Genomic DNA, 20,060 nt, shown 5'->3' with positions numbered 1-20,060 from the left:
AACTCTCCCTCCACGCTGACAATAGTGTAACGATGCGCATGCGTCGGCCATTTCCTAGTAGCGCCGATTGTTGAGCCAATGAGGAGTGGCCAGTGACGCCACTGTCTACCAATCGGATTGGCTGTCAGTGACGACTTTGCTATTTTTAGTGGACGTGAGTCACGGGATATAAGGCAGTACGTTTAGTTGGGTGTTCACAAGTTGCCGAGACATCGTGCTGTGCGGCTGAGTGACATCCGCATTCGACGTACGTTGCAGACTGTTCTAGAGGTGCACACGCGCAGAACATCACGTTCGTCGGATTGCGTGTCGTGAGTCATTGTTGTGTTGACAGTTGAACCAGGTCGGTCCTCGTGTCACCGTCGGCCACCTAACAGGCGTACAGGCAGGTCGCATTTTTGTACGCGACGCGTTTTATACGAGTCACCGCGCAGTAGTAGTGGTCGAAACACACCTTTTTGCGTCTCAACTACGAACCGATATCGCGAGACGATAAAATACGCCGCGTGTGTCGTAAACGGAGTTGGGTGGTTTCGAAGTGGAGTTGGAACAATCGGCTGGCGAGCCACTATCATAAGAGTGCAATAAAATAAACGAGCCACCTTAAATGAATTTCTAAACTCGGCCGGGTATGGTTATGTAACGGTAGTGAAAAACTAGACACGGGAGTGTTTGGTGAGAAAGAGAAACATTTTGAGCTAAGACTGTGTAAGAAGCGACGGTAGAGTCAATAAGACTGCTCTCCAGTCGCACGAGGCTCTTTTCCTATACGAGACAGGAGCTAAACTTTTAGTTGGCCACGCAGTCAGTTTCGCGGCATCGATGGTGCGAAGTTCGACGACAATGGAGCAGACGTTCTACGAGGAGACGAGCGTCTACGGCGTGGTGAATCGCGAGAACAACGTGGGCCAATTGAAGCGTAATCTTACATTAGACCTGAATGGATGTCAGAGACAGGGCCCGCAGGCGAAGAGGCCACGACTCGGACCTCTGCCACCAGCGCTTAACAACGTGGCACCTATTTTAAGCTCACCGGACTTGAACATGTTGAAACTGGGCTCGCCGGAACTGGAGAAATTCATCATCGCTCAGCAAGATAGCCTCGTAACGAATTTACCAACGCCCACGCAGATCTTGTTCCCTAAGGCGGTCACCGAGGCGCAAGAATTGTACGCGCGTGGTTTTGTCGAGGCATTGAACGAGCTCCATCATTCGGACAGTTCGCAAGAACCTGGTAGTATTCATGGAGCAACGTACACGACTCTGGAACCACCTAGCAGCGTGCAGAGTACGGAATCGTCGGTGAGCCAAGGTCTAATGCAGATCAAGGATGAACCACAAACGGTACCTAGCGTGTCGAGTTCGCCACCAATGTCACCGATCGACATGGAGAACCAGGAGAGGATCAAGCTGGAGAGGAAACGTCAGAGGAACCGCGTGGCAGCGTCCAAGTGTCGCAGACGCAAATTGGAGCGCATCTCCAGGCTCGAGGACAAGGTTAAACTACTCAAGGGCGAGAACACGGAATTAAGCGCCGTGGTGCATAAGTTAAAGGAGCACGTGTGTCGATTGAAGGAGCAGGTGATGGACCACGTGCATTCGGGTTGCCAGATCATGGCCGTGTCCGGTCAATTCTGAACCGACGACACCTCCCTGATGGGACTCTCCAACGTGTATTGTTTTATTGGACGATGACCCATACTTCTGACCGAAAGGGAAAATCTCCCGCCAGAGGAAGCTTCCATGGGAATTGGTGTCGTCGCCCATCGAAAAAACGTCGTTTTCATTTCACGGCCTCCTCGTTTCCGGGATAAAGAAGGACAGTGAACATGTGTAACGGCGTGAGAGAAACAGGGAGTGCCTTGATGTGCCGTCGCGAGATAAAGATGTAAGCGCTTTCCAAAAAGGACACGAAATATGTACAAAATACCATCTGTATCTGTGTGGGGGGCTCGTTCACGCACGTGAAATGCGTGCCGTGTGTGTGTGTTGGAGGGCGATCGTGAGAGAGAAAGGAAAGGACGAAAGACCAGGATAGAGATAGGTAGAGAGAGGGGGAGCACCTTGAACAGTGCATTGAAAAGGAGGAGTAGGGGCGTAGAAGAGCGACGAGGATCGACGAAGAAAAGGAGAGAGTGGGTGGGACTTGGCGGAGGAGAGAGGGACCTTGCGGCGCGGCCATTTTGGAGAACCGCGAGTACTGGCGGGAGATTCGAATCTCCTGGCCATTAGAATTTTTCCATTCTAATAATGTATATTCGCCGAGGGGGGGGGGGAAATTTTCTGCGACGGTCGATCTGGTCTCGATTCGTTGTTTTTGCAGGCTCGATCGCGCCGTTCTTTCTTTCATTTTTCTCTCGAGGAGAATAATAATACCTCTTTGCATTCTTTGTAATCGATCCACGTAGATTGTGATCGCTTGCGTTGTTTCTTTTTCTTTTTTAACGAACGCGTGCTATTAGTGAGTAAGATCGTCGTTAATCGCGAGAACTTCCGAATCGTAATTCGATTCGAGGATCGATTTAGAACGATCCTTGTTTGTTCAGGATTTCGTGGCAATCTTGTTTTCTTTTTTTCTTTTTAACGTTCAACACGTTCGCGAGACACAGATACTTTTCATCGTTTCTTTCCATCTTTCTTCTTTGTCTCATCGAACAGCAATTTTTAATCGAATCAAAAGATGCTTCTCTCGAAGAATGCTCGTAGATTGTATGTAAATAAAAGATACGCTATCCACGTATTCACGCGCAGAGTAACAACTAAAATTAGGCTAATTGTAAGATCCATTCGGGAGGGACGAATGTGTCAAATGCGTGAACAAAAAGAGGCGAGATAAACAACCGAGAAACAAAGTGCTTTCGTATCGATTGCAATCGATAGTAACAGAGCTGTTTTTCTGTTTTCTTTTTTTTCGGTGCGTATAGGACAAATCAACAACGAGGATTACGATCGTTGTAAGGTGCTGTTCAGACTCTTCGTTCAGTTTCTTTTATTATACTCTGGTACTTGTTTTGAAATTGAAAAACGGCGAGCTTACGAGATTCTTCGATTGCAATCGATCTTTCAGGGTGGAAACCCTCGTTGAACCCCCGTTCTTTTTTATTTTATAATAGGACAACCATTGTTTTAAGGCTGTACAAAATAGGGTAACGTTTGGAGGAATTGCGGGCGTTGAGGTCACCGTTTCGGATTAGATCTTTATTTTTTTGCGTTTCGATGCATCCCTGAAGAAATTCGAACACCTTATGAATGTCGTGTCTAACAGCTTATCGACGAATGACAATTCTCTATTTTTCAAATTTTACAAAATCTATGCCTTTTGCAGCGAAAAAAAAAATATATTTTCAAATTTACCTAAGAATTAACTATCGAATTAATTAGCGTAATCCGTGCAGATAAGGTGTTAAGATGTCGACTTTCCGCGATAAGAATACCCCAAATCTTTCCCTTACGTTTATATTCGTAGCTTTTAAGGCGGAATCTGCACGTAACAAGTCGTGTTCCCCATTTTTGTCGTTCTTTCTTCACGGTTCCCCGATACTTTTCATCGCCTCGGAACCTTCTTTTCGTCATATGTGCATCTAGTCTTGTCCAGTATGCCCTCGTAACTTATGCACACCGCGTGCTACGTGCAGATCCGCATAAAATGTACACGTACACATACACACACACGATTCGATTGTGTTACCACATGCGACGACAAGATGCATTTAAGGGAAACAGAAAGGATATTGAAAGGGGGGTTCTTTTGTTCGGATACGTTCAAGGAATACCGAACGATTCATTATTTTCTTTGCTTTCTTTTTTTAATAAAAGGAGCACGTGGTAACAGAATCGTACAGGTTCACCGTAGTGCCATTAAGCACGGAATCACCGTAATAAGGAAAATTAAAAACGCGCAACCTTTTTCGAGGAAAATATTTTGTTAGAGATAGGTTTCAACCCTTTGCGGTCCAAATTGTGCTTCCCAATTGTTAGAATATCTGTGAAATTGAACAATTCTGACTGACATCGTTAAGAATATTTATTAATGAAATTTTCTCTCTTTATTCCTCTTTTTTAATTCTTTGACTAGGTTCGTAATCCTCGTTGCAGTCAACGTGTGTTAACTGAAAGTTGTTTTAAATATGTTTGATTTGTTAGCAAAGTTTGATCTAACGTATAGAATAAATGGTCCGCAAAAGGTTAATTGATAAACTCGATGTAACTCGAGGAGATTGCGATTCGAGGAAAGAAGAGAATTAATTGATACGCTATTTTTGGACACTCGTATAAGGGATCATCGGAACGATCGGTTCAAACGAAGGGAAGGAATGCAATATTAAAGAAATTTCTTTTTTTTTCTTTTATAATTTTATTATTCATTGATCTATCGCTTCCCCTCCTTTGACAAACGACTTTCGACACATAATTTGACAATTTCTAACGCGTCTACAGGATGTAATTTAACACATTGACGCCATATTTATATGGAATGAAATTTTATTATTTTGCATGAAAAATGGTCAAAAGTTATATTATTCTATTGGAAAATTTCAAGAGTTCCGAAATATAATTTTTCAACGCTTCAACGATTGATTACAAATTATCTTTTATTTATTCCTCTACGAATCTTTTTTTTTATTGTATTATTCCCAATCGTCATTGAAGCGTTTGTCGAATGTTAAATTTCATCCTGTACATTAATCTCTGTTAACATTATAATATAAGTTACGTTTTCTCTTGCTTAAAGCCACGTTTCTTTTTCTTTAATTTATTCTGAGATCATATTCGTTGTATTACGAGTGAGTTCCCTCGATGAAAGGTCTCTTCGGTGTATTCTTTTTTTTTGTAGTATTCGAAAGCTTTTTACCTGGTAGAAGAGGAAGAAAGTAAGACATAGAGAGAAGAAGGTAAAAAGGAGAGAATTTCGCAAGTCTCCTTTGTACCTTTTTTCCCCCGGAGGTCTTTTGTGATGGAAATACAATGAAGTAGAAAGAAATTATGAATCTTAGAGACGTTTCTTCGTCTCGGGAATCAGCCATCACGTACGGCGTGCCTTTTTCTCAAAGTAATAAAAAAATAATCAAAAGGAAAGGAGATACCGCATCGACAAAGATTTCAAGTTCTTCTCGAACTTCACGATCTTCCCTTTTGTTCTTTATTTTTCGTTAAGGGAGAATCGTGGCGGTTCGAACACTTGTTATCGCGAAATTTTTGATCTTTCTTTTAACGGTTAAGAGTTTGCGAAGAGACGATATTATTAGGTCGTTCCATAAACGATTAACTTCTATCTCCACACTTTTTCAAGAAATTTTTGTGCAATCCTTCAGGCAAATTTCCAGCATAGAAAATTGTTAATAGGAAATACAGAGAAATAGAAGTGAGGAAAATATTATTTATGGAATGATTTAATAATGATATGCCAGTTAATTGGTAAGCGAGAAAAGCGATGGCACAAAAAAAATGTATGAAAGTAAAGCAAGAAACCACAATGTGATTTAGTCAGTAAGCAAAAACCCCAATATATATATATATATATAAATAAATAAATAAATAAATAAATAATAGTGATAACGGTGATAATGACACGACGATATGCACCGCATATATAGAGTTATATGTAACCCTATACATGAAGAGTAAATATTGCTATTTGTAATGTAATAATATTACGAAGATAAATATATATATATATTTATATGTACGTATATAAATATATAAGCGTAGATATATATTTGTATATGTACATATTCAGGCGTATATAAACATATGTATATGTTATATATACAAACGAAAGCGGAGAAATCTTTTTTTACGAATAATTTTATTTTTGAATGAAATACGATGAAAAAATAAAATTTCACTATATTAAACGTAACTTGTGGCGATTCTTCTTCGATACCTTACCCCCACCCCCCTTTTTTTTCTCATATGGAAAATTTATTTATTAAGTAGTCGAAATTACATAACGCATTTCCGTTTTTATATTTCGTAGCCAATGGAACGAATTCCGGTACACGCGATGCAGGGCTCTCCCGAGGAGAGAAACCGGAATTCCAGCTGGAACTCGCGTATCCCATCGCGAGCCGCGTTAATTATCGCAATTGGCTAATTGGCTCAATTGGGAAAGTTCTCCGTAGGAATTAAGATCGGTGCAACGGCTATCGTAAATTTCTGCGGTTAGTTCGCGAGCGGATTACAGCAACGCTTTCACAAATCTCGATGTAAAATCAAAAAATTGACCAATATTTGTTCGCGTGAATAATTTCAATTCAGACGATTAGAAATGAAACACTTTTTTTTCGATCGCTAATGAAATTGAATTATCTTTTCGAATGTTTATCACTCGTGCCTGGACGAGGACAATTAATCAAACGCATGGACGATATCTTTTCAATCGTACGAAATACTTGAACAAACATCGCGTTCCAAGTAATTCCATGATTTATGGAAAGCGTTATATTAATAGTCAATTACAATGTTGCCTCTATCGGTTGATTCAGGCCCTGTTCGAGTCGTTCATCTCCATAGATCTTTCAGGAATAACGCGGCTCGTAAACGAACGCTCAGAATATGAGAAACGAGCGTGTACGTATGAGGCTCATGAATAATTCACGGCAATCGGTCTTGCTTTTGTATCTTTCGTCCGTGTTCGCTCGATTGAAGTTAAATTTCTACCACGGGAACCGCGTGTTTTTCTTGCAAACTTGTTTTCCACCTTCTTCTAAGAAAACTGGACGTTTCTTAATTGAAAGAAAAAAAAAAAAAAGGAAATTACGATTTTCGATCAAAATCAAACGTGCTATTGCAAGGGGAAATATCGACGAGTTATCGTCAATATTATCAGAACGTTATCAGCCGGACTGTGTTGGTATCAGACGTAACTTATCGCGAGAAGCAAAGCAAACATCGTTGATCCTTTGTGGTTGCAACGTTAATAAACGAAAATTCCTCCTCCCAAATCCACAGATACGAGTAATCTGACGTTCACCAATTTAGAATAGTTCGTAAACCCGGGTATTAATGTAGGATGAAAATTGAGGGGAACGAATAATTGAAATTCAAGAAAATAATTTTAATTAAGAAAAATAACATAAAGATTACATAAGATGAAATAATTAAGAAAAATGTAACGCTACAAAAACAAAAACGCATCCCCTCGGATCGTGCCCCCCCGGTCGTCGAATCTTTCGAAGATACCAGTCTCCATCATCTTCCCAAATAATTTCGACCGAATCGACTAATTTGGTCATCGATCAACATCTGATCGTGTTCAATTCGTTCGGCAGGAAATCCAATCGGAATCGTCCTTGTATTCTTATCCAATTGGCGAGCAAATAGACGAAATGAAATGGTGAAGTAACAGCATCGATTGATTGCCAACGGGCATCGCATAATTTCCACGAAGTCATTCGTACGACCCCGTTCTCTAATTGGTCGATCTTTAATTAACTCGTTCATCGAGGTGTACCTTGTTAATATAATTATCCTGATCTCCTAGGAGAATCTGGGAGATAGGAAATGTGAATTAACTGGGACGATCTTCTAGCACGATACTTTATTTTTTCTTTTTCAATCATTTTCTTTCATTCAAAAGGAGGAACGTCTTTTTCTTGCCCCTCCGTTTAACCTTGGCTCCGTTGGAATGTAAAAGATAAGTGGACGTAGACAACAGCCACGAGAGGTTTCTTTTTTAATGGAAATCCCGTGTACGTGTGCGACATTGATGTGCAAAATAGAAAACTGAAAGAGACCGAGGTACGAAATAATGCGATTGCATAAATAAAAATTGCATTACTCGAAAATGACGATTATTTTGCAACAGGACACGCCGGTATATTTATAGATTTTCCGCGTAATTGTGGTATTTCTGCGCTTTGTCCTTTTGCAGGATACATTTGTACACGCGCATAGACACGCTTAATGCGCGATTTCAATGCGATTCTACTCTTAATTACGCCTCGTTTCTATGCACCGCGGCCGTGAACGTCCGACACCTACGGCGAAGAAGTGTATCCTCGACGATAGCTTTGATTCTTTTTCTTCCATCAAACAACTGCGGTATTTTGCATATGTTTTTCATTTGGTTATTTCGCATGAAAATGGTACTCCTCTTCAATGGTATTCGCGTCGGAAGGCTCGAACAGAACGAGCTAAATAGCGCGCATTTCTCGGCGATCATTTATGGTACGTTGCCGATAAATATGAAACAGAGTGCTCTGTAGGTCAAGCCAATTCTCGCCGCATTCCGTGTCGAAAGTGACGGTTAAATTTAACATTTATCACCGATATCTTCCACGCAGCGATTTACGCGTTCGCTATAGCCGAAAATTCAGTTTCTCTGGGCGGAAGCGAGAATTAATTGAAAACTCTTGAAACTCGGCAATAATTTTGGTAAACGTCTACAATTAGGGCCCTAATGAAAAATCAATTGAAAAGAGGTAAATTCTATGTATTTTTGCCGCTCGAATCCAACACTGTTGATAAAATTTCGTGGTCGCTTGTATTTTTTAAGATACATAGGTTAGGTTAGGTTATCAGAAGAAATATAACTTACCTCACAGGAAAAACTTGACCAGTCAACAATAGTCTCCTTGGAAAGAATAATTTCAAAGTGTGAATTTAAATGAAGTATTAAAAGTGGTACGCCGATTCTAATCTTGATATCACGACGATTGCTAGTTTTATATTGGATATTTTCTCATGATGCGTCCTCCGCGCTGCATTCTATGAACAGGAATTAGAACCGAGCTAGGAGACTATTGTTGACTGGTCAAGTTTTCGCCGTAAGGTAAGTTATATTTTTTCTGATAACCTAACCTAACCTATGTAGGTTAGCGACGCGCTTTAAAAGTATCGTTTACCCCACAAAGTCATTAACTTTTGAAAATAATGATTTTATGTTAGTATTTACCAGAATATCTTAGTAAATACAAGCGACCCACAAATTTTATCAACAGTTTTAGATTCGGGGGGCAAAAATACATAGAATTTACTTCTTTTCAATTGATTTCTCGTTGAGGCCCTAATTGCACACATTTACCATAATATTATTCATCGAGTTGTTAGATAAAATCAAGAATTTTTTAATGAAAACCGATTGAGAATTAAAAAAATTTCACAATTTTTCAACGATAAGGAGGAGGAACGGTGGGGAAGATTGATGATCCAAGGAGGATCGAAATCTCTCGCAAAGGCGGCTCGTCGCGGACAATAATTACAAATTACACTGGCGCGGGCGCGAGTACAAGAATCGATGGACGTATAAAACGCAAGAAAAAGATAGGCTTATGCAATACCAAGAGAGCCGCGATTCATTAGTGCCACGAGTCCGGTTTCGAGTTGAAATACGAGGAGGCAGAAATAGCCTTGTCGGAGAACGGTGCCCGTTGCAGAAAAACAATAACCGGCCACTGAATTTCCTCCATTGCGTTAACCAGTTACGGAGAATCCATTATTTTTCCTTAGTCGCGAAAAATTCTCGACGGAACGTGATTTTCAATTTCCGCAAAGTTCCGTATAGGAGAAGTTGGAGGGGGGTTTAAGATTCGATGGAAACCTTTCGAAAATCGACGTTCGATCGAGGCCCGGCGGTGTTTCTCGCTCGATCGAAGCTACAATTAATCGATATCGAGCTGGATTACGCGCCGAACAGCTCGCGGCCGCTCCGAATGGGTAATTCGACTCGAAGGTCGCTCGCGGTGCAGAAGGTTGAACGCGTCTAGATCTCCTTAACTGATGCAACACGCTTTGCTAAGATGGTGAAAAATGCGAGGACGATCGCAGATACCCGTACATAGCGCGGCTTAGTAGCCGGCAGCTAGCTCGCTATTATCGCGAATTCTCGCCACACTGTTGCACACCACTCTGCAAGTGTGTCGCGTTATTCAAGCACTGGTGTGTGATTCGTGTCCTTGAGTTTCCTTCTTACTTTATTTTCTTCCGTTCGAATTATTAACTCCCCGCGTCTCCCTTGTGAATATTTTACTTTTTCCCTGTCTGTATCATACGAGCGAAATTAATATACAGTGGCTGATCAAATTATTAGAGCCAGTCGCATAAATTGATGATTTTACATAAAAATGATCAATCTAGTTAAACGGAGTTTTTGTTATTTTTTATTAATGATGTATTTTAATGATGGTTGTAAAGTTACGATACACAGTTGAAAAAAGTGAAAGTTCTTGACTGGCCTGGAAATTCTCCAGACCTCAAACCCATTGAAAATTTGTAGGAACGTTTATTATCTATATAAATAAAAATTAAATGCTATTCGTCATATAAATGCTGGACCGATTTGGCTAATTTTTTTTTTTAATGTTCGCAATAGCCCGAATAAGGTTTTTAGGGAAAGAAAAATTAGAAAAGCTGCCCGGAAAAATGGAAAACTCGGGAAAAAATGAAAGTGCTTTTTACTATGGGATTTTTGTAAGAACTGAAGATCATAATTCACGATTCGAACGATGGATATGCGTAATTCTTTTTTTGTTTTGTTCGTTATGGTCCTGGAAAAGTTTTCAGGAAAAAAAATTCGAGACAATTACAAAAGAAAGTCGGAAAATTAGGACAGGGCAACGTCCGTCGGGTCAGTTAATTAGTAATAAATGTTAATTGATTTGATAGAAGTGTAGGCCAGAAATAAAGCAATCAAAATGAAAAGCATCTTTTGTTTTCCTTTTATTATTATAATTAATTTTAGTTTAAGTTTATACAAAATGTTTAATTTAATTTTTGTTATAATAATTCATTTTAGTTAAAGTTTATAAGAACTGTTCAATTTAATTTGTACTAAATATTTTATTATTACAAATATATATATAATACAAATTAAACTAAACATTTCTTATAAACTTTAACTAGAATTAATTACTATAATAAAAATTAAATTAAATATTTTGTATAACTTAAACTAAAATTAATTATAATAATAAAAAGTACAAAACAAAAGGTGTTGGCTCTTCTAGCGGGACGTTACACATACGTAAATATAATCTTTTAAATGTACTTGTTTATTTTTATAAACATTTTTTTGAATATTAATAATGAAGAATTATTGATTAAAAGTTATTCAATATAAACACCTTAAAATTGCGGCCCTGGTTCTAATAATTTGATCACCCACTGTAGAGTCATAGTCTTAATCACTTAGGCGCGAATGACGTATATATACGTTCCGTAAAGTGCTGATTAACTGCTCTATGCCGATCAGCTGGTTTTTCGTTCGACATTGAGTAAGTACTTACTTTTTCCATCCTTTCATGAAACCACGCGTCGCAAATTGCAATATAGAAATACAAGAGTCCGGTTCCTTTTTTCTGCAAAATTTCATTTCATCCGCGTTTTAATAGCAATTGATGTTTATTACAGCTTTCAGAAAAAAAGTCAACATCGAAAGACGGATCCTGTTTATTTCATCGCGGTGATAATTGATGTGTATCGATGAAAAAATAATTTTAGCGTGACGCAAATAAACCTTGAACATCGCTTGATTAACGTCGAGGAGATAAGAAATTAAATATAGAATCGAAGCGGGCGTGTTCGAACTGATAATCAATTAATATGCAATTAAAATCAAACGTCGTAAAATTCAATGTTTCTACGGTCTCGAAAAGTCTGGTACACATCTACGCCTTTCGTTTCTGGCCTTTGATCGAAAAAAAAAAAAAAAAAAATACGTGATTAAGAATTGACGCGATAACTTTTCCCACACAAATGAATAATCGACGGACGATCATCGATCTCCAAGGTTGTGGAAAAGCACTCTTATCGTTTAGTGCGTTTCGCGATAGACTTCTCGTCGACTGATAAAAGGAATAATCGTGTACACGGTACACTATACTTTCGTTTCGTTATTTTCAATAAATTGTTTATTTCACTCGTAGATACACGCGAAAAATATCGTGTTCGTTTAGGAATCAGGTGTTCAAATATTATCGTTGAAGAGAGCTTTCAACATGGTTCAATGCAAATATTTTTTTCGCGAATACACGCGCATCTGGCAGATCCCCGAACCACGTGTGACCGAGGAGCAACAGATTTCATTTTATTTTCCCAACGGTTGCTTGTCAATTATCAAACGGACGTAAAAATTCTTTGAACTCATAGCCCGGAGTGATTTAAATAACGCAGCTGCACTATCGAAAACGTTCGTTGCCACACTAGGTCACTGGTACTCCATTATTCCTTTCAGGAATTATGGTATTATTATCGGAACTTACACATGTACGTACCATGCTCTCGGCTTAACGACTAATCTGACGGCCTTTAAGCCCGCTTTCCAGCGACACGACACCGGCGATTCAATGTAGATTTCCTTTGTTCCCTCGTGTCGAAGGTACAGGCCATTCCACCGAATAAATTAAAAAAAAAAAAAACACAAAATATCGATACTTTGATTAAGGGGCTATACCAGTGTGACCGCTCTAAAATTAAGTGATTTTCGGGAATTTTTTTTTTAAAGAAATATTACATCCAATGTTTTCAAATTTCAAGGATGTATTTAGTTAGAAATCATATATCTATCATAATTTTTTGGTACAAAAATAACAAAAAACAAGCGACTTATACGCTATCTCTCAGGGCTCCAAAAAAAAAGTTGCTCCACTGCTGCAGTGATTGCAGTCGCCTGAGTGCTTGAAATGAAAAATAACAAAAACGCTGTTAAACTAGAAGGTATTCTCCGTACCATGAACTAGGATTTTTGAAAATTATCAAAATCTGACAAAATGGAGAAGTTTTGAAGAAGAGTTTGGAATTTAGCCTAAAAAAATAGTAATTTTTTTACTGCCAAATTGACATTTTTCATCCAATCAAAAAAATCCTAGTTCATGGTATGATAAAACATGTACTGAACACGCTGGAAAAGTTTCGAGTCGATGCAATAATTTGTATTCGAGTTAGAGCTGCAGCAAATTTGAGAAATACCGTTTTCTCAAAGCTACTCTACTTTGTAGAACACTGCCATTCCTAAACTATTTGAGATTCGACCTTAAAATTTTAATATCATATTCTAGAGAGTATAGACTTTCAAAAAATGCAAAAAGAAAATCGATTTTTCAAAAGCGTATAGCCCCTTAATGATACTAATTGCAACGTGAAAAGTGTCAATTTGGTTAAAATTAATAGTCCATCCTATGACGTTAAGTTACCATTTTTCAAAGTAAATACATAGTTCCCGAGTCCTTTTATTTCATGAAATTTAATCAATTTCAATGACGAATGAAATTGAATCGAGGAATTGCAAATTTCTCTTTGTTCTTTCTCGTGAAACTGCCTGTAACCGCGCGTGCTCTTTGTTTACCCGCGCATTCCATCGTAGAACCAACACATCGGGGCGAGATCGCGAGCGAACGCTGCATGCGTGCATGCGTGCGAATGCATTTGCATTAGCCGCGAGTTATCTACATCACAAAGCGTCGCCGCTTAGTTGGCCTACTTATTCCGCGCCTCGACGCTTAATAACGCGACCAGCGTCCAGATAACGAGAAGCGTCCTCGCGTTTCGTCACCGAATTTCCAGAAAAATCCGGAAATTAACGCTGCGCCCCAAAAAAATGACTCCGCAGAATTTCAAGTAAAAAATGAGCTATGATAAATATGGACTCTCCGGAGTATTATTTTTAATTACATTTAAGAGAGTGTGAAACGAGGTCCCTTATCGATGAAAAGAAAAAAAAAAAAAAAGAAAAAAGAGAAATGTGACACCCGGACACGTGAACGCGTTTCGAAAGAATCATTCGAATGTAAATGGAGAGCTGTGGGTGCATAATGCCTCTGTTCCTTGTATGCTGATCCGTCGACCGTCCGAAATATACGACACGAAAGTGGGCTTCCAATTTTCTTATGCTAATTTCGAGAGTCGGCCTCCATTCGGAGGGATTCCTTTTTAAACCAGCCCGTTGGTGCGCGGCAGATGCGTTTCATTCGTTTCACGTTCCTCTGCATTTGCAACAGAGGGAGGATCGTGTTTCTTTCAAAATCGAATCACGAATTCCGCTAGTTGCAAAATAACCGCGAGCCGACCGTCGGATTTGAATGACAATACCGCGGCGGTATCTTTTGTTCCGCGCTGAAATTCGTTTAGATCAGGGGTGGCCAACAGGAGGCCCGCGGAGCTAGGTCAAATGAACATAAATATTAATTTTATTGTACAAAAAGAATATTACATCATGAGCGACAATGTGGTTGAAGGTGTAGCACGTTTGCTTGTTTTCTTTAATTAACAAGAAAACAAAAAAACAAAAATTAGGCGCGGGGCCCGGCAGGAAATAATACAGGGTGCGTCACGGAAAGCAGACGTTTTTAAAATAAATATTTCTCAGTTAATTTCTAGCGTAATTTTAATTTATTGTCACGAAATGATACATTATTACATGCAATTTTAGGCTATTTATGTATGAAAAATTATGTCACTTAAATGGTGACCATTTTGGTGAATGCAACTTTGCAGTCGCTCCCGGAAGTTCGCTACTACTCTCTTCAACTGTTCTTCGTTTATCATTCCCAGTTGCTGGCGAATGGCATCCTTCAGTTCTCCTAATGTCAGTGGCTTTCCTTCGTAAACGCGTGACTTAAGATAGCCCCATAGAAAAAAATCACACATTGAAAGGTCAGGTGACCGAGGAGGCCAAGGAACGTCACCGAATTTTGAAATGAGGCGTGCAAAGTTGCATTCACCAAAATGGTCACCATTTAAGTGACATAATTTTTCATACATAAATAGCCTAAAATGGCATGTAATAATGTATCATTTCGTGACAATAAATTGAAATTACGCTAGAAATTAACTGAGAAATATTTATTTTAAAAACGTCTGCTTTCCGTGACGGACCCGGTATTTCTGAAATTTGGCCCGCCTGGTTTAAATCGTTTCCGAGGATTGTGATGCAAACTTTGAACCCTTTCCTCTTTTTCTTAATTGGGAGAAATTGTACGATTCTTAATGAACGAAAAGAGCGCTAATTGCGTTAGCTATAAGTCTGTTTGGATTTCAATAACGCATGTACGTATATCCATCGAGTGGAGTGTTTTAAACGTTTGGTAAACAAATGGCGGTGTGCCAGGAGCGTCGCCATTGGCAGTGGACCAATTTGTCACGTGATCGGCTAACGAGCCAATAGATTTCGCGGAACGTCACTGACGTATTTAACTCGGACGAATAGCGGTCGTCGACGAATTTCAAACGGTTTTCCGTCGATTAAAACATCGTTTTCTCCTGCTTAATATTTCTCGTTTCATAAATACTCTTGTAAAACTTGTTTATTTTGAACCGGAGATAGGAAAGGATTCGGGGAACGGTACCGATATCTGACCATTTCCCTTTCGTCTGCTAAACACGAAAGAATTCTATGAAATCGTTTGCTCTTCTTCGTTTCTTCCTGGCCACAAAGAAAAGCAAAGTTTACATTAGATAAGGAGCTGTGCGTGCCGTTCGAGCGGACAGAGATTTCGAACGCTTTGTTTGAAATCGCTGACAAAGATCCAGATTGTGCGAAGCCAACAGTGGACTCGCGATAAGGGAATAGTTCGAAGGCCGTGGTTAGTTGTACCGGCTGTTTGGAGAACAAAGAAACACTCGGGGAAACTAAAGGAAACACGCGATTTTCCTGTTTAATCTGTCGCGGCGCGGTATCAAGCCGAGCTAATTACTGGGAATACCTTCGGTGATGCAAACAAAGGATCGTTGATAATCACGAGCAACGAGTACTTGATCTTAAGTTAGAGAAACAAATATATAGGTACACGAGGCATCGAATTATCTAAAATAAATAGCCATTTCACGATAGGATACTTATTACAGCTCGAATTTAATGAATAGAAGCCCTGAAATGGGTGGCACGAGGCTCTGCTCAAAGAATCCAGCAAGGTCACGCCGACCCTTCTGGACCCGTGGTTTCGAAGGCTCGCTGGGAATGCAAGATAAAGAAAAAAACAAAACCACCGAATATCCTCTGTGAACCACTTCCTCGTTCTAAAGTTTCGAGCAGCAACCGTATCTAACACTTTGGATTCTTTGTTTCTGCCTTTACTTACAAGTTCCTTCGAGGAACCAAATGGGTGTTGCTAACGTTTTTTCTCTTTTTTTTATCACCCATGGTCGTTGAAGGAGAAAGAAGTAAGGGAACGAGCGGATTTACGGCGCGGTAGGTGTTTCCACGAGCACGCGAATTTTACCAGGCCGTTTGTACGAGGCTCGCTTGCAATTTCTCCCGCAATAAATACACGCACGTGACATTCTGCGCAGCAGAAGAGCTTCTCGGGGCGCTTAACCCAGAATCGCGATTATATGCGCAGCAAGTATTACGGGGCAAGTTCGTTGTCCTCACTTTCGTGTTGGTGCCCTGGCCGTTCGTTATATTAGCGTTATCCCACGGAGCTTTGTTTTCGGTTTATCTTTTCGGGGATGCACGGGGAAAGTAGCGACGGCGATGATTCCTCTTCCATTTTGTTCACGAAACGTCGCTGTTAACCCTTTAACTGTGGGTACTTTTAGCACAGCTGATCGCTCTAATTTTAAATTATAGTACTGAAGTGATATTCTATTTTAAAAGATTTTTTTTATTGTGTTTATTTCATTTTTATTTTAGTGGTATAAAAGCCACAGTTGCTATTTGATATTAGCAAAAATTAACACACTCGTCCCTCAGGGGTATAATTTTAGTATGTGGTTCATAAACCACATCCGTAGTTAAAGGGTCAACCCTTGAAAAGCGACGTAAACATAGATATTACTATAATTTTGAAAGTAACTGTAGGAGAGGGGAGAAAAAGGGGGTTGACAATGGACGATCCCTGCCCCAGTCACTTATACCGCAATTTGAGACTCCTAATACGTATATTTGAATGCATGCCGGGCGACCGCCAGCGAGAACACTGATTCACCGATCATCTCGCCGCCACCTAGCGGTCCCCGAGCCGAACCAAAGGCGTCCGGGGAGATGAAACCTGTCTCCCCTCCACTAAACGCCTACATAGCCGTGTAAAATTTCGAAAATGAAAATAATATGAAATAGAGAAACAAATAAAAATTCTGGATTTCTTCATGGTCCGTCGTCCGACAGGATTGAGCGCAAAATAGTCGTCGTTTATTTATCTTAACATTGCTGGGAAAATTGTTAGCAAGAATAAATCAAGAGAGTTTCCTCGCCATCGCTACCGAAAAGCGAGCACACAACCACCTTGTGTCACTCGTCCATCCTCTCTTCCCTCCCGGTTCTGACAGCAATTTTCTTCTTGTTCCTATTTTATTCGCCTCCCTCTCGGCTTTCTCCTTTTCCACAGCCTTTTTGCTCCCTTTTCCCTCGCTCTTCTCGCCCTCCGCGGGAGCCGTGCTTAATTCGAGCCACTCCCGCTGTTTATTTGCACGTTTTAACTGGAAAGTCCTCCGCTGCGCACAATACCGCGAACCATTCCCGAAGGGTATATTCCGAGAGGCCCGATACCGGGTTAAACTCGTTTCTTATCGGTCGATCGTTCGAGCGGTAAGCTTGCAACTTTTAACACTTTCAAACTCCAAGAAATTTTCTATTCAATTTCCAATGGTCCGACGATAGAAGCTAAAATCATGCAAATCTGGAGTAGCAGAGTACGTGAGCGAGCTGTTAGCGCTGGTTTATTCTATTAATGCGAACTAGGTTCGAGGTAGCTAAAATAGGACAGTAGGGTATGTAAGCAAGCCGGTTTACTGTAGCGTTTATTCTGCTAACGTAAACTAGGGTTAATGCTAGCAAAAGTGGGATAACGTGTATCCTCTTCATGGAAATTTGTCTTCTGAATAAGCAGGTGGTGGGGGGGAATAAGAACGCAGAAAAGCAGCAGGTTTTCCCGCGATCGAGGCGAGAAGCCTTTGCTCGTTCTTTGTTCGTCGCGTTGCATCGCGGACTGCATCGCGCGTATCCACGCCTGCGAACTGCGCAGCGGGCTAATCTCGCTGAAAGATAAGAGAACGGCGGAGGAGGGAGGATAAACGGGCAGAGAGGGGAAGGGGGAGGTGAAGGAGCACGTGGTAGCGATGGCTAGGTCAAACGCGCACAATGCCCGAAACCGAGGCGACAGCCGCGCGGATCCAGCGTGGAAAATACATTGGGTAATTCCCTGCCGACACCCGCCGCATGCACGCTCACACGCTCACACGTGCCACCAGTATACCTCCACCATGTTTGTTGTTCGACTATTCTCGAACCTTGAAGACCTCTTGATCTTTTTGACAAACCGAAGAAACGTAAATGCTGCCGCCTCGGAATTAGAATGACCAATGTGAAAATCATAAACGGGGTCGTTTACCCTGCGATCCCTATCAACGCACAGTGGTTTATCTATTAGTAATCTAGCGGGACAAAAGTATAATAAAAAAGCATGATCCATCCGAAATGAATAAATGTTTGTCATATCATAAACGATTCTAACAAAAATATTGTAAAAAGATAACTAAGACGCGCAGGTTGGAAGATGGTGGGGGAACGCAGCGAGTTCTCCGCCAATCGCTTTCCACTTCGTCTAGAAGTATCGCCAATCAGAGCGACGATGCGCAGAAAAGAACGAAAACTGGTCTTTTCGCAGTTATGGACTATCGTGCTTATATGTATTTTATAAAAGTAACAATGGTCGAAACAAATTGTTAGAACTTATTAGTATCCGCTAAATATTAAAAGACGTACAAGTAAGTAGTAAATCAAGCTTCAGTATCTTTGAGTATCTTAATTTGTAACTGTCAGAAATAAAATATTGGCAAAAAGATCATGGAAGTTTTCAGTAGTTTTTGTTGAAAAAGCTCTACACATCCAGGGACTTAGTGGAACCTGAAACTATTTGTGCTGTTTTATTCTATTTGTTTATAGAACAAATTTTAACCAGTTATAACTGCAAATATTTGCAACTCTGCATATCAATTTCTCACCTTTTAAAAAACCCCAAAATATGAATTTGGTTTTAAAACACCCTTAACGACAAAGATGTGAAAGTTTTAAGTCTGATAAAATAGTGTTGATGGTGATTTTAATGACTTAATTAATGGTTTACGAACAACTTGCGACTTTTATCCCGCCAGATTGTCGAAACAGTCCACTGTGCAACGGGTCGATTTAATTAGCTCAACTTTCGGAAGTTTCCTTCTCTTACTGAAAAAAAAGAAGAAGTTATTTTTCTTCTGCTTCCATCGAGTAACGCGAAACGATCGAAGAGACACGTACAAAACTGTACGTGGAAACTCGACGGACACGAACGTCGAACGTGACCTGGGTGCATATGGTGCTTTTTATTTTTTTTTTTTCCCCTCCACTCTGTGCCCGATCTTTGTGGTCGACGAGCCCGCTTCCTTCGGGTCTGACGAATGTCTGACGTTCAAGGCCGAAGAAAACGTGCCGTTCTCCCTCGAGCGAGAATTCTCGTAAGTGCCGAACGGTACGGTGTTACGATGGGTGATCAAGGTCGCCCGATGGCACCCAATGGTCTGCCTCTTGCGAAACGATCCGATATCTAACGGCTTTTAACGAAGTGACGTGGACTCGATCAAGGTTCAAGAACCGGCTATCTTAGTGGATCGCGATCGAACAAGATTCCAGCCATTTTTTTTTATTTCTTTTCGATTATTTGAAAAAAATTGATAGAATAATTTATTCGCTGTTTTTCCAATCGGTGGCGATCGCCGGCCGAATTTCCTCGCGAAACTTGGCCAGGGGCCAAACACCACCGGCTTCTCTCCGCTGGACCAGTTTCTTTATCCGGTCGCCGGGCATACTGCGAGCGGATTTCGAAACGACCGGTTCTCCTTCCACGAAACGACGCGACGCGACGCGACGCACAGCTTTCGGGACGACGAAAATAAAGCGGCAGCGAAACACCCGCGATATCCTTGCAAACTTTACGATCCTGGAGCTGCCGCGAAGAAACGGCACCGGCCATTTTCGGCCACCCCGCCATCATCCCCGCGATCGATCGGCAAATGGATAACGGGAATCGATTGCACATTGTGTTCAGCTAAGAATTTTTCATACTTCAAAAGCTCATGACCCGCTCATTAATTTGAAATTAAATTCAAATTACCGGTACTTTATAATAATTCCAAGAATGTAAAAAATCTTT

The 20,060-nt window shown here is 40.5% G+C and overlaps 1 protein-coding gene across 1 annotated transcript; it reads left to right on the top strand.

Annotated features, from left to right (window-relative positions):
* Window positions 1-177: 177 nt before the first annotated feature.
* Window positions 178-5,520, top strand: Jra (Jun-related antigen). The gene has a single exon (XM_034324800.2). The coding sequence runs from the start codon at window positions 823-825 to the stop codon at window positions 1,636-1,638; it is 816 nt and encodes a 271-aa protein (XP_034180691.1). The 5' UTR covers window positions 178-822; the 3' UTR covers window positions 1,639-5,520.
* Window positions 5,521-20,060: the final 14,540 nt, after the last annotated feature.

The sequence above is a fragment of the Osmia lignaria genome, chromosome 9, assembly GCF_051020975.1.
Source record: "Osmia lignaria lignaria isolate PbOS001 chromosome 9, iyOsmLign1, whole genome shotgun sequence".
In the NCBI taxonomy this organism is placed as follows: domain Eukaryota; kingdom Metazoa; phylum Arthropoda; class Insecta; order Hymenoptera; family Megachilidae; genus Osmia; species Osmia lignaria.
The sequence above is the reverse complement of the archived record's forward strand: the minus strand, read 5'-3'. Positions and strand labels throughout refer to the sequence as shown.